The sequence below is a fragment of the Diospyros lotus genome, chromosome 7, assembly GCF_014633365.1.
Source record: "Diospyros lotus cultivar Yz01 chromosome 7, ASM1463336v1, whole genome shotgun sequence".
Lineage (NCBI taxonomy): Eukaryota > Viridiplantae > Streptophyta > Magnoliopsida > Ericales > Ebenaceae > Diospyros > Diospyros lotus.
Window position 1 is genome coordinate 10,681,830 of NC_068344.1, and position 15,862 is coordinate 10,697,691.

The window sequence follows — 15,862 nt, forward strand, 5'->3', positions numbered from 1 at the left end:
GTGACTGACACCTGCAAGCACTCTAATGTTTAAGTGAGAATGAGAATTGGCAATATATTAATAAGGGCAGAAAAGAACATACCTTGGCCTATGATTAGGTTAGTTTATATCCAGGAGAGAATATGGGAGTCCCCCTATATGTATGCTTGCATCGGGTGTTGCAGGGTAATGGGATTGTGATATCTAGCATCGATGAAGCTCCTTAATTGAGGCGTGGTGCTGATAGAACCGGCAATAAATGCAGATGGGCGCGGGAGTACCAGTACATGGTGGTGATGATGGTCATTGAAGGCTAAAGTTAAGCCCAGATCAGGCTGTGGGGCAATGGGGATCTTGGGCCTTTATCGAGTTGGGTTTGATTGGGCCAGTACAGTCCACAACCCCTTAGGTCAGATGTTCGTGAAGCGAGCATCCGAGTTTGAGGATGTATAGTCAACTGACATTTGCGTTTTAACCATCTGTTGCTAGGGTGAGGTTGGGATATAATCCCTCGAGCCAAGGTGTTTTGATTGAGATGGTGTCTAGACATACCCGAGGCGAGCATCTAGGGTGCCATTACGACCTGGTTATTCGCAAGCTTCTTAAGCTCGGCACACCTACTCGAGCCAGGTATGTCGAGGCGAGCATCTAGGGTGCCATTACGACCTGGTTATTCGCAAGCTTCTTAAGCTCGGCACACCTACTCGAGCCAGGTATGTCCAGACACCATCTCAATCAAAACACCTCGGCCCAAGGGATTATATCCTGACCTCACCCTAGGAACAGATAGTTAAAATGCAAACGTGAGATGACTACACATCCTCAAGCTCGGATGCTTGCTTCACGAATATCCGACTTGGGGGGCTATGGACTATATTGACCCAATTAGACTCGGTCTGATAAAGGCCTAAGATCCCCATCGACCCATGGCCTAATCTCGACCTAACTTCAACCTACAACGACCATCATCACCATCGCGTACTGGCACTCCCCTGCCCATCCTCATTTATTGCAAGTTTCATCTATATTTATTACCGATCCTATTAGCACCACGCCTCCGTTAGGAAGCCTCGCAGGTGTCGGATATCACAATCCCATCACCCTGCGACACCCAAGGCAAGAATGTATACAGGGGAACTCCCCCTTTCTCTCCTGGATATAAACCAACTTGATCACATGCCAAGGTATGTTCTTCTTTGACCTTACTGATATATTGTCAATCTCCATCTCACTTAAGCGTTAGAGTATTTACAAGTGTCATCCACCCTTATCATTCAGACCACTAGAGTCCACTCAATTGCCTTAAAATCTATTGTCCGATCGCCTCAAACTCACATCCGATCTTTCTCTTTTGAACTGAAAAGAACATTTAGGGTCCAATATAGAGCTGCACATCTCTAGAATAGCTCACACTTGTCCGGATTGACTTTTATGCCTCAATTGATAAGCATGCTCCTTACATATTTTATTTTAAAAATAATAATAAACAACTTATAATATGTGAACTCATAATCTTTAAATTATAATTAACATAATTTTACTAATATAGCAAATCTCATTTTCATTTAAGCTTTACTTAAATGAATTAAAAATTAAAATATAATTATTAATAGTCACCTCATAAATCTTCATTTACTATTTTTTACATTTTACTTACCCGTGCATCGCCCCCACTGCACCTCTAATATACAAATAAATAAACACTTTTAACAAATGTAAATTAAATTAATATATATATATATATATATATAGATTAAAGCAAATACCGCAAGTGCGTCACTTTCTAGAGCCCTAATTTTGTCTTTTCCCCAAGTTGCCTCTCTACTTCTCTCTCCACATAAATACGCACATATATTTGCAGAGAGACAACATAAATCAAATCAAAATTAGAGATAAAGAAAGAAAGAAAAGAAGCGATGGGGTTACAGGGCCATGTGAGCGATTGTTCATCGGAATCGATCTTCATCCTCTTCATAGCAATCATCGCCAGCTGCCTAAGCTATCTTCGCTCCGCTGCCTTCCTGATTCTTCGTTCGCTCGGCCTCTCCCGATTCGACCCCGACCACGTCGACGATGGCTTCCTCCTCGACGCCGTCGGCTCCGGCCTGGCCCGCCTTATCGTCCTCACCGAGCAGCTCGATCTCAACCGCGTCTTCTCCCACCGATACGCCGGCGATGCGGGCGGCGAGGTTCCGCCGGCCTGCGTAGTGTGCTTGTCGGCGCTCGGAGAGGGGGAGCAGGTCCGGCGGCTGCCCTGCCGCCACGTCTTCCACAAGGGCTGCCTCGACGGCTGGCTCGATCACCTCAACTTCAGCTGCCCGCTCTGCCGCTCGCCGCTAGTCTCCGAGCGGCGCGTGGCCTTGGCGGAGAAGCGCGTGAGCCGTGACATCCTCGGCTTTTTCACCCTGCGGTGAATGTTTCTAATCGTTGCAAATGATGACGCCAGCCCTAATCGGTTATGTATGGCATGACATCGGATGGTGGTGGCGGTGGCGGTGGCGGTGGCGATGATGATGGCGGTGGCGCATGGTCATGATGATTACAGTGGTGGATATTCAGATGGGTTTTCATTTTATTTTGGGGGGGTAATTTTGCCGTTTTGTTAATTGTTTTTGGGATATTTTTAGTTTAATGGCAGTTTTGAAGTTTTTCTAGCTGTCTTTTTGAAGAGCTCTCTGTATTATTGGGCTCTTTTTCTCACCGCTATAAAATTTTCACAGCTTTTCTTTTTGGTTATCTGGCATTTCTCCGCTTATTTAGTACGTGTCTCATTCATAATAAGTGAAAAGTCGTGAACCTAGTCCTTGTAATTATCCATTGTAAATATGTATATATTGTTTTACTAAGAAATAATATGCATTATAGAGGCAACTTGGCTCTCTTATTCGTATATAATAAATGAGATGTCATACATAAAAATTTATTAAAATTTTAAAAAAATTCAAAAGGTCGAAAAGGCCCGACATTAAGAACTAAGGCTGGGAAACTTTTATAGTCTTTTGGAGATCGAGACTCAAGATGTCTTCAGATTTTAAGTCGGGAGACCTTAAAAACTGAGATACTCATGGTCTCTTAGATATTGAGAGCCAAAGACTTTGTAGTTTCCCAAAAATCTTAAAAGCTAGGCTTAGTTCTCCAATGATCAAAGGTTAGGAATTACTTCTGTTCTTCGAAGACTATAAGCCACAGTATAGATTTCTCCCTAATAGATGGGTTTCCAAACAAAACGTAAATAAGATAGTTCTGATATTTAAAAATTTATTTGACAGTGTTGTGAAAAATAAAAACATTATCCATAAGAATTCTAATCTTAGTGGATTTTAAAATATTAAGATAGATATTATTAGGAAGAATCCTATTTCTATTGAATTTGAGAAAGCACCATATTCTATAAATAGATGAACTCTCAATTTTAAAAAGGTATGTCTTTAATACTGATTTTAATATGGCATTCAAATCTTCATTGTCTGATTTAAGTATCGAGAAATTTGTGTAGAAATTTTTCTATGTCATTTGATCGTTTTCTTTTTTGCAGAGTTTAAGTGACTTAACGACAATATATTTTAATTAATAAATTTATTATTTTGTTTGAGAGACAACAATAAAAAATAATATTTTAAATAAAGATTCTATGTTGAAAGAGTAACATTGACTATTCACAATTTCGCTATATCTTTTAATCAAAATTTAAATGAATTGAGTTTGTTGTAATGTTCAAGTTTTTATTTTATATTATGATTTGTTACTAAATCTAATGAAACAACGCATTTGGTTTTTTTGTTCTTTTAAGCAAATATAAAAAGATATTTTGGAAAATAAAGAAAACTTTGAATATCAAAAATCAGATATTTTCTTTGAATAATAGAAGAGATGTATAATACATCTATACAAAGGTAGAAGAAAAATTAAGGATTGTAGGAAATATTTTCGTTTTTAATTCTAATTGTCTATTGAATAATTAAATCTCTCATTATAAGAAATTCAATTTTCTAATTTAACTTTATACCTTAGATTAGAAAATACCATTTTGATGTTTTATAAAATTTTTAAAAATAAATGTTGGGAAAACTATTGTCAGAATACAACAATCAATATGTATTTGTCAAGAAACTCAGTAGACAATTGATAGGCCTAGATGCAGATACAAAGGCCTAACTGGGGAAGCCAATTTAGCCCAAAAGGGTGCTCAATCCATTGTCTGGAAGAGCATGAGGACATCCCCCAAAAGGTAGCCTGAACAGATTGCTCTAAAAATGGATGGTCTGTAAGGCAGAAGATAGTTAGAAGACACATAGGGATTTCTTCCGTGTAGGACCTTCAATGCTATTGTAACTTGCCCTTTGAAACCATTCCCTCGGAGAAGTCCTAGGAAAGATTCTCGAGGGACATGATCGCTTTTGTATAGGTATCCATGTCTAGAATGTGTCCTTTGAAAGGCCACACCAAAAATCAAGGCCAAAAATAAAAATGAAAGATTATCAAAGAAGGGGTTAAATTGGATGTTTTGAATATTTTTGAGATATTTAAAGAATAATTATGCATTAAGGCTAATTTGAAATATACTTTTTATAACATAAAAATGTTGCAAAAATTGAATATAGATTTATAGGATTAAAACATGTTCATATAGGTTAATTTAAAGTTAGTTCAGATGTAAAATAAATATATATGAATGAAAAACAACATTTGAATATAAATATAAGAAAGCAATTATTATGATCACCATAAAATTTTTCTCACTTTCTGTGAAATGTTAACACTCAAAAGCCAATATAAGAAACCAAAGAGGTTTGAAAATCTTTATACATGCAATGAAAACTCAGACCAGTTTGCTCAATGATGATTGACATAAAATGAGAATACATTAAATATTATATGAAAATATGTGTTATAAGAATCAATTTAAATCATAGAATATTTTGGTAAAGATGAATGCTACATTTTTAAGATGAGAAAACTATTATGTTGATACAAATAAAAAGAATAGCTTATTCAACCATCTTATAAAGAAATACTCGAGTATCAACATTGATTACTCGATTGCCTTAAAGACATTTATATATACAATGAATAAAAGAGCACTCTTGCATAATGATAATGAATTTTGATTAGATGAAAGATCATTTTATGGCAGGAGAAAAACAATGCTATTAAAGACATAAAAAATCAAACCACATGAACACAACAATTTTTAAGTGGTTCAAGCAACAAGCTTAGTCCACTACCATATCTTTTCATTAAGGATTTTGAAAACATCCACTATGGGATTTTAGCTTTTAAGGCTCAATTATAACCTATACATAGTTTTTACAGGTTCAGCTATAACCTCCATTTTTCAAGAGCTAAGTAGGAACCTCAGCTTTTTATATGAGCAGTTATAACCTTTACATGAGGTTTTTTCCCAACTAAGCTTAGCCACAACCGCTGTCTCTTAAAGAATGAGGCGTAATCTCTTATAGCTTTCACAAAATTTGTGAAAGAATTTCTCAAGAGAAAAATGTAAGATAATACAAAGATTTCAAACATTCTCTTGAACAATAAGTGAGTTATATGAATATGAATGAATAAAGTACGCCACTCTCTTATATCTAGTATCTGGTTTAAGAATATCTACATGAAAACTTTACCAGATAATTTGCTTGAAGTGAAGAAGATGAACATGAAGAAATAACACTCAAGTAATGAACATTAGCCAGAATTAAATTTAGTTGTCTAAATTTGGATTGACTTGGCATTGCTCGAACATCATCCTAGGCTCACTTGATTACTCGCTTGGTCAACATTGATCTCTTGCAACACTCGGCCTTTTATAGAAGTTTGAGACTTGGGATTTTCCTTGATACCTGCACATTCTCATAGGTTCTTTAATTTGACAATAACAGTTAAATTAGTTAACAACCATATGCATATTATATAGATATAACATTTTTGCACGTAATGCATAACCATATTTTTTATTATTATATAAGACAACATAGATATACTTCATGAAATAAAGAGATAAAACTCTAACGGTCACAATTGTCCTATTTTTCTTTTCTAAGTAATGGCTATATTTTTTAAAAACTAACACCTATTACTCAACTAACTTTTAAGGATACTCAACTAATATAACACTTACTCAATCAGACTTTTCAAGTAATCAATTATCTATAGGGTTTACTTGAGTATGATCAAGTCATTACTCGACTAACTTAGAAGCCTCATAAACTATGCATAATTCATTCAATTACTGGGCTAGGCTTACTCAACTAACAGATACATTTACTTGAGTACAATCATTTGATACTCAATTAATTCTAAGAATAGAGACTTAGTCAGAGACAAATCCTTCTTCACTTAACTAACACAAATAGATACTCGATTAACAAAATACATTAATAGATTGAAAATAAGCTTTACTTGATTGAAAATATGCTTAGAACTTTTGATATAAAAATACTCGATTAGAAGAAAGAATTACTAGAGTACAAAATACTGATACTCGATTAAATAGAAGCCTTACTCAATTAAATATTAGATAATGGAGAGTTTGCAGAATGCACTTGAGTATAATGATATTTATAGTTGATTGAAAAATGATTTTGCTAAAGCACATAATCAACTATTTTAAAAAGCATACAAAGCATTTACTATTAGTGTTAGTGGTCTAATACTAGATTTAGATGATATCTAGTGGTTGTATTATGGGACTAATGATTTATATCTTGTAAATATAATAAAATATATTTTCATATTTTAATGTCATATTTTCATTCATACCTCTCCAATCAATTAAATGAATGAATCCTTAGATTTCCTTATGATAGTCTTATTCTTAAGTGTTAAGAATATGTGATAAAGACTTTTAGATTAAGGATTTTTTAAAGGTACGTCAAGCCTTAGATTTCTCAGAAGTGGGATATGATTAATCGATCACGAACTGGCATATGGGTTGTTATTTTTGATTAGTATGAGATACTAATGACAAAGGATGGTGAGTTACATGCCATAATCCATGAGATGGATATAGTAGACATGTGGTAGTTATTAGTGGAACATTTACTGAATGTGACGCATGTGATAAATCACATGGCTAAAAGGATCTATGATCTATTGCTGGTTTCGATTACATTACTGGACCTTAGATTAGAGGTGACACAGTTATCTTGTATTTTGGTGCTTGAGATTTGCCTTTGCTAAGAACCGCCTGGTTACCGAGTGGGAGATGCATTGTGTGGTCTCTGTGCAATAATGTATGGAGGCAAGTGATTGCTAATGGGATCCATTGACCTTTGACATGAGGTGAACTTCCTAGAACTTAGCATAGCTATTGAGTTAGTGAGTTTGATCAGTCCATGACTCTCACTCGATCGGGATTTTAGTCGATGGAAGGATTATAGTACATGAGAATCGAAAGCCTAAATAGGTTATCTATTGAACTATGACTTCATTACTGGTAAGATTACCTTGACATAATGTTAGTTGTCACTCAAGGTCTTTTGGGGTATATCGGGGAGATAGAGAGATATCCTTGTTGTAGACCAAAGTGTTTGCTCAGTGTCAAAGAGTTTGGCGTGTCCTGATTGATACTTAGTAGTGAACCTAGAAGGTCACATGCATACCTGAGTGTTGTGGTTGACTAAGTGATGAAAGTTGTAATCATCATCAAGAGTTAATGATGTCACTGTTAAGAGTTAATGGTGATGAGAAATGCCAACTATTGGAGTATCAATGCAAGGGTTTAATTGGATTTTCAAAAAAAAAATTGAAAAACAATAAAATGACAACGGAAACATAAACCAAAAATGCCCTTGCAAGACTCGTTTCGATGTCCATATGCTATAGAAAACTAAACTATGCTATAGGGGGTTTAGTTATTTTACCTTTCAAGACTTGAAGGCCGATGTAGAGACTAAAATACTCCCGGTGGCAACAACTCCTTGCTCCAAATAACTCCTAAGCAATTTTTTGGTTAGACGAAACCGACTCCCGAAAGCATGGGAGGCCTAGTCAGTCCATACTCCAGTGAGATGGTGAATCTCAGCATTCTCTCTTTATGCTAGAAAAAGAGAGTAAGGGAGGTTAGGGCTAGAAATGAATGGGTACAAATCAAATGGCTTCTCAATCTTGATAGTCTTACTATCAAGAACAACAAGCTACAATAGCTATAAAGGAAGCAAGGAGTAAAATGGGAGTTAGGGTTTCTGGGTATGAAGAATAACAACAATAATGGCAAAGAAAAAACAAGCCAAATCATCTCATTTAGTCATAACACAAACACAAGCATATATATCTCCCAAAATTGGAAACCCTAGGGCATACCCAAAAGAGGCAAATCTAACAAATTGGCCATAGGAGAAAGAGAGGAGACCAAGGGATGACAAGAAGGACACATACCTTCAAGCCTCTCGTCCTCCCGTCGTCCTTCCATGCCACATGTCCCAATTTTTATTGCAAAAGACTACAAATTGATCATGCATTTTTGACCTCTATAACAAGACTAGTCGACCGCTCGAAAGGAGCTGTCAATCGTTTCTCTTGAAATCGGTCGACAACTTCCCAAGGCTATCGACTGTTTTTGCCCCTTATTTAAGACTTCTAGAAAATTGCATCTAGGCTAGCTATTAACTTTTAATAGCATTTTTATTATCTCATAATGACACCAAGGCCTCCGTTAACTCTTAACGACATGCATGTTAACTCTTGACAATTGCTCCTTATTAATTAATCATTTTACCGATCCATTAACTCTTAACGGTAATGTCATTAACTCCTAATGATGATTTCATCCTTAATCGCTTAGTCAACTATCATACCCAGATATACGTGTGACCTTCTAGGTTCATTACTAAGTAACAATCATGACACATCAAACTCTATGACGTTAACCAAATGTTTTGGTCGACATCGAGGATCTCTCCATCTCCTCAATGTACCTTAAAAAACCCTAAGTGGCAACTAGCATTATGTCAAGGCGATCCTACTAGTAATAAAGTCTTACTTCAGAATAGAACCTATTTGGGCTTTCAATTCTAGTGTACTATAATCCCTCCATCAATCATCATCCCGATCGAGTGAGAGTCATGGACTGATTAAACTTACAAACTCAATGCTTATGCTAAAATCAGTATGGTGAGATTGAGACAACACATCAGAATTTTTTTCGATATTAGAATACTTTCCAATCAAATGTACCCTGGCCAGGGATTTCTACAATCAAGACCACCCTTGATTGCATAGGATGTTCACCTCACACCGGAGGTCGATGCATCCCATCAGCAATCACCCTGCTGATTGCATTGGATGTTCATCTCAAGTTGGAGGTCGATGGATCCCATCAACAATCACCTACCTCCAAATACCACTACATAGGGACCACACAGTGCATCTCCTATCCGTAAACTAGATGGTTCTTAGCAACGGTAAATCCCTAGCACTGACACACAAGACAATTGTGTTGCCTCTAGTCAAAGGACTCGTAATACAATTGAAGCCTGTGATAGACCATAGATCCTTTGAGCCATGTGATCTATCACGTGCGTCACATTCAGTGGATGTTCCACTAACATCCACCCATATGTATACTATATCCATCTCATGGATTATGGCATGTAACTCATCATTCTCTATTATTAGCATCTCATACTAATCAAATGTAGTATCCCATCCGGCAGTCCGTACTCAACTAATCATAGTCCCCATCTGAGAAGTCTAAGGACTGAGAATTATCATTAAGATATCCTTATTACAAAGTTCAATTGTAACACATTCTTAACACTTAAGAATAAGACGTTCAACAAGAAATCTAAGGACTCATTCATATATATATGATTGGAGAGCTATGAATGAAGATATGACCTTAAATATGAGAACATATTTTATTACATGTAGCAAGAATTACATCATTAGTCCCCTAAATATAAGTGTCAAATGCCATCTAAATCTAGCATTAGGGCACCAACACTAACAAATGGACCGGGTTCAATGATCATATTAAATGGAGCAACTATTAAGAGTTGATAGGCATGTTGTTAAGAGTTAATGGGGGCCTTTATCATGAGATGGTGAAAGGGTCATTAAGAGTTAATAGTAGTCCTAGATGCAATTTCTAAAAACTTGGTGTAAAGAGATAGAACCAGTCAATTAGCCTTAGAGGCGGTCGACCGATACGTGGCTGAAATCGGTCGATAGATTAAGAAATTAGTCGATTGGTCATTGCGAATCAATCGACCATTTGTTTATAAATGTTGACCATTTTTAACAGCGAGGGTTGGAATTCAACACAATTGTTTGGTCATTTTCTCTAAAGGCTTCGGCCGTGAGCTGGAGTAAGGACGAACAGAGAGGACGGCATGCTTAGGGCACGCCTCTCCTTGTCTCCCTGTTGTCCCTTCTCTCTCTCCTAATTGGTTTTGTCCGATTTAGGCATTTAGGGTTTCTGGGTGTGATATATTTAAAGGTAAGAAGAGAAGAACAAGTAGAGTTTTTACTTCCTTGGTAATTATTACGATTCTTCTCTCGGCCAGCTTGTTTGTTCTTCCTCTAGAGCCTTTTGAATACCTTTAACCTAACTCCTCTTTTCTCCATTTTTATTGTTGATATTGTAACACAAACACCAATCCAACAGTGAGACTATTTGGATTTGGAACCCTTGATTAGAACCCATTTCCAGCTTGAATTACCTATAAGAGACTTGGTTGGAACATAGGTCTCTTTGTAGGTGTCATCATCTACTTGGAGCGTGGACTAACCAGGTCCTTTGTGCTTTCGAGGGACAAATTGGTCATCCAACTTGCTATTTAAGGTAGTAGAAGTTTTCCTGGTAGAGCTATTCAAGAGCTATCGAGAGCAATAGTTGCTGCCATAGGAGGAGTTTCAGCCTCAACATCGAAATTAGAAATCTCTGTAAGGTATATTGTTAAACACCCTATGCAATGGTTTCGATTTGTATTGCATATGGTTGTATGATACCAATCTTGCAAGGTGGTCTTAAACTTATTTCCGCTGCATTCTTTGTATTTTTTGAAAAAGTTTTTTGATAACGATAAAACCCTTGTATATACCACGAGTTAGTGTTCCCCTTCATTTACTCGACTGAAAATATGCTTAGATTTCATAGCCATAGAAATACTCTATTTTCTCAAAAGCTTACTTGAGTGAAGGATCATTACTCGATTATAAAAGTACCATACTCAACTTGGATTTTAGAAACAAAACTTTGTAAAAATGTACTCAAGTAGGAACTTATAATAGTCGATATAATCACTTCAGTACTCGATTATTTTGAAAGTTCACTTCAATACTCGATTTAATCAAAAGCTATACTTAAGCCAATTTTTCTCACAAGCTTTGTATTATACTTATACAAAACATACTTGCTTAGTTTGAAAGAAATAAATATATGGGCATGAAGTTCTCCAATTTAAGAGAATTTATCAAATGATTTGGAACTCATCAATACCAAATTTATTTAATATATTTTCCATTTCATAAAGATTTTCCAAAAACTTACTTGATTATTTTAAAGGAGACATGCATATAAGCATGAAGTTCTCCAATTTGAGATAAATTAGAGAATGTTTTGGAAATCATCAATAAACCAAATTTACTGAAAATATAATTTTTAAAAATTATTTTCTTCGTAAATGAAAATAAATTTTTTTAACAGAAAATAAAACCAAAATTAATAAAAACGAGGGGAGGCAACGTGCCAGCAACAACTAGTGCCCTGTTGGTTTTACTGCCCAAATGCTAGATTTATGTTTCATTAAATGTATGTAATCGACACTAATTATGTAATCTTGTTTATAAATAAAAGGTCATATCTTCATTTATACTCTCATATTTTTCTTATGAATGAGTCGCTAGATTTCCATGTAGAGATCATATTCTTAAGTGTTAAGAATATGTGATGAAGACCTTTAGTTTGGAATTTCTTAAAGGTATTCCCAATCCCCAGATTTATCAGAAGGTGAATATGATTTATCAATCATAGACTAGCACATGGGTTACCACCATTGATTAACATGAGATGTTAATGATAATGGATGGTGTGTCACATACCATATTACATGAGATGCAGATAGTAGACATGTGGGTAGGTGTTGTGTTGTTGCTTGAATATAACAATTAAATTTATATATCCTACAAAATCACTTGGCAGAGTCTCGATGATGAGCTGAGGTCCATGATGGCTAGGGGGTAATAGGTGCTTGACTGGAATGTGGCTTAATCTACTATCCAGGAGAGCAAAGAGGATGCCTTGAGTGTTCAAATGGCTTAAGGGAGTCATCAGGATCCTAGCTCCCCGATAACTCGAGTCTTCAGTTGGCTAGTCTTCCGATGGGTTTGGGGGTCTCTAGATGGGTCTGCAGCACAAGAACACTCAGAAGGCATGCGAGGAGCTCCCCCATATAGGCCCTCCAATGCTTAGCTCAAGTGATGCCATGGTCCAAAATGATGCATGTATCTATGTGTGTATGCTATGAGGTTCCAGATAGGTGTCTTCAGATGGGAGTCTTCCAATGGGTTCAAAGATTGGGTCTAAGTCTTTGGGTCTAAGATCTGGGTCCTCTCCTTTTGGAGCATACTAGGGGGATATTTATAAGCATTAATGGTGGGGGCCACATGACATGTGGCATATTGATGTGTCTCGAAAGACTCTTTGGGTGAGGAAGGTTCGGATGAGGCCAAAGGGCCAGAAGGTTCCTTTAAGGATGGAATGCCCTCGAAGAGTATCTTTCTGATGGGTTTCCCCAAAGATTTTTTAGAGTCATCAGGTGACTTGGGCTGGGAGACTTTGTAGATGATTCTTGGGCTTCACTAGCTCGGAGACTCTTTAGATCCTCCGAAAAACTATTCGAGGTCATTCGGGTTTTTGATCTTTTTGGATACTTCTAGGATTTTTGGATTTGATTTTTCTAGGGCACCCCACAATAATGGCTCCCTACTCTTTCTTTTAGCTGCAAGGCAAAGGGAAGAATATAAAGTCTCCAGGTGCCTGATGCCCCAAAGATTGGAATACACGTTGACTAGGTATACACGGTCGAGATACAATGAGTTATCGGAGGCAAGTCTCTAAATGACTTATCGATAGTGGATAAAGTTTTTAAAGGGTTGTGGTTGTGTGATCCAGTATCACCTTGGGAGAGTGAACGTGGTTGCTAATGCAAGAACGAGCCTACTTTGATAACATGTTCTGATGACCCGAGGATAGGGACTGGTGGAGGCTTTTAGCCAATTGTTAGTAGATGTGATTCCTAAGGAAACGTCTATTTACATTGCTAGCCTGGCGATTCACTCTCATCTGATGAACAGACCTGACAAGCTATTCTAGAAGACTCAAATGTGTGTTGACAATTGGGAATGGGTTAAAAACCCTGATTTCGATTTTCAAATGAAATACTTCGATTTTTTAATTGACTTTATGTGCTTGAGGCCAAGAGTTAAGGTAACCCATATTGAACAAGGCACACCAATACAAATAAATCATTCACCCTAGTGTAAAGGCTTGTGGAATGAAATAATATCCCTTGAAAAAGGTGTCTTGGAGACACCATGATTTTCAAGAATTTACTTGGGTAGTGAGAACTGGATGACTCATGAGGTGAAATTTTGAGGACGAAATTTATTTTAAGGGGGGAAGAATGTAATACTCAAGGATTTTGAACTCAAATGTTTGAGGAAAAAAAACATTTCAAGGGATTATGAAAGTTCTGAGATAAAAGTACAGTTTCAAAGCTAGTGGCAAAATCATAATTTTTTAGCCTAAGTAAAGGTGCAGTTTCTAAAAAAACTCAGGGCATAAGTGTAAATTTACTAAAACCCTAGGGTATTAACATAATAAATCCATTCTCCCGAGGCATAAAGGAAATTTTAGATGGCTAGGGGACCAAGTTACAAGGGATCCAAGTGTAATTATCAAAAAGTTCTAAGCAAGAGTGCAATATTTGGAAGGTTCGAGCCCAAAGAGCAATAACACAAAGCTTGCGGATGTGAAGCCTTATTCTAATATAGTTTTGGATTTCAAATCCGATTTAAATGTAGCTTTGGATTCCAAGTCACATTATAATATAACTTTGGATTTCAAATAACATTTCAATATAGTTTGGGGGGACACTTGGCATCAAGCTATTAGCCATTTGGAAGGTAATGATGAGGCCTTCTAATGAAAAGACAAGTGGCACATTTTGGTTGGATGCACATAGGCGATGATAATGACTCAACACATGGCACAATCCAATTCACCCATAAGTTGATTAGTAAAAAGAAGTTTAGATAAGTCATTATTGAGCCCAAATCCCAAGAGACACTTGGGGCCATGGGGTAAAGCTAATGATGGAAGCCCAAATCCCAAGAGACACTTGGCGCCATGGGGTAAAATTAATGATGGTGGATCAAATCCCAACGACATGTGGCATGAATCTATTTGCCCGAGAAGTCTATATATTCAAGATTATGGGGGAAGAATTTAGACACTCCACAAAAGGGGTAATTAAGCATTTTGGAGGGGGAAAACTTTTCCACAAAGTGGGGAGAAATTCTATCGAAGTTGAAGGAGAAACAAGTTTTGCACTATTCTCAAAGTTCGTGCCAAAAAAAGTCACAACAACCCTAAGGTAAGTCCAATTTCTTTCCATAATCGGGTAGAGGCATGAAAGAGGAGCATGTAGGAAAAAATAGAGGTCTAATCAGAGTTCAAACGAGGGAGATACGATCGAAATACGAAAAATGCGCAGGGTTGTTGAAAGTTTACGGCGAGGCGTGCAGTACAAGTGTCGTTGCTGGTCAGGCACGTAGGCCTCCTTTCTAAGGCATGTGGGAGCACATGCATCCTCCATTTTCCTTGAAATTTTATATATAAACTAATTAAATATATTAGAACAAGTTTGTATAAAAATATTTTAAGTTTAGTTTACAAAAAGACGTGTTTTCTGCAGAAAACCTAACCTGTCAAGCTTTAACAATGATTCCAAAAGGTAAACAACCAAGGTGAGTGGTTCTTGTGCATGAAAACTGTTCTTTCATATTTTTTTCTACCTCTTGATCATTCTTTATATCATCTTGTGCGATTTGTGGCTTTACGTATCACATTTTCCATAAAACGAGCATATCCTTTCCATTTTTGCACATGTCATGGTATTTGTGGCTAGTGACATTCTAGGTCATCATGTGTGAGGTTCCCCTTGTCCACCAAGGGGGAGAGGGGCATGGAGGTCACCATGTGTGATGGTGGTAGATCCTTTTGCCCAGCAAGGGGGAGAGGAGTAGGGAGTTTGAATATGATGGTTTGCAAGGATGATTGCAACATCCTGGCATCATTACCACAAGGAATTATTTTGTACTTGTTCTTGCATGTGCTCTCCTTGATCTTGATTATTTGTTCATTTTGTTGGTATTTATGCCTTACATGTCATGATTTCCTTGTTTTTCCTTGATTAAACATGTTCTTTCAGCTTTACCTTGATTTATCATGCATTAGCGCTTGTGACTGATTGGTGGATTATCACGTGTGATGATGACCATATGCTCGCATGGGACTGAGGAGTTGAACATGATAATTCCCTGGTCATGGTTTTTATAGAGGAGATTGCGTACTTATACTGCATATTGTATATTGCTTTTGGCATACACAAACTTTCTTTTTTATGAACTATCTCACTTAGATGTAATTATCTAACTTTGGTATTTCATACCTCTAGGATATTCAACATCCCAGGCATGTCCAACATGCCAGGTATCCCAAAGACAAGCAAGGGAAAAGCAAAGCGGTAGTCGAAGTTTAGTTTGATTTTCTATTAAACATATACTACGAATTTTGTACAAAAAGGAGTTATTGTAACTTTTGGATTTTCTGTCTAATTTTGAGTTAGACGTTGTATAAAGAGGCTACTACTATGGG

At 36.7% G+C, this 15,862-nt stretch overlaps 1 protein-coding gene across 1 annotated transcript; it reads left to right on the forward strand.

The window, feature by feature from the left end:
* The first annotated feature begins 1,840 nt into the window (after positions 1–1,840).
* LOC127806468 (E3 ubiquitin-protein ligase RHA2A-like) lies at positions 1,841–2,715 on the forward strand. The gene has a single exon (XM_052343791.1). The coding sequence runs from the start codon at positions 1,896–1,898 to the stop codon at positions 2,391–2,393; it is 498 nt and encodes a 165-aa protein (XP_052199751.1). The 5' UTR covers positions 1,841–1,895; the 3' UTR covers positions 2,394–2,715.
* Positions 2,716–15,862: the final 13,147 nt, after the last annotated feature.

Excerpts from the sequence above, each read along its gene's own strand:
- LOC127806468 (XM_052343791.1), top strand. The coding sequence starts at position 1,896 with ATGGGGTTACAGGGCCATGTGAGCGATTGTTCATCGGAATCGATCTTC.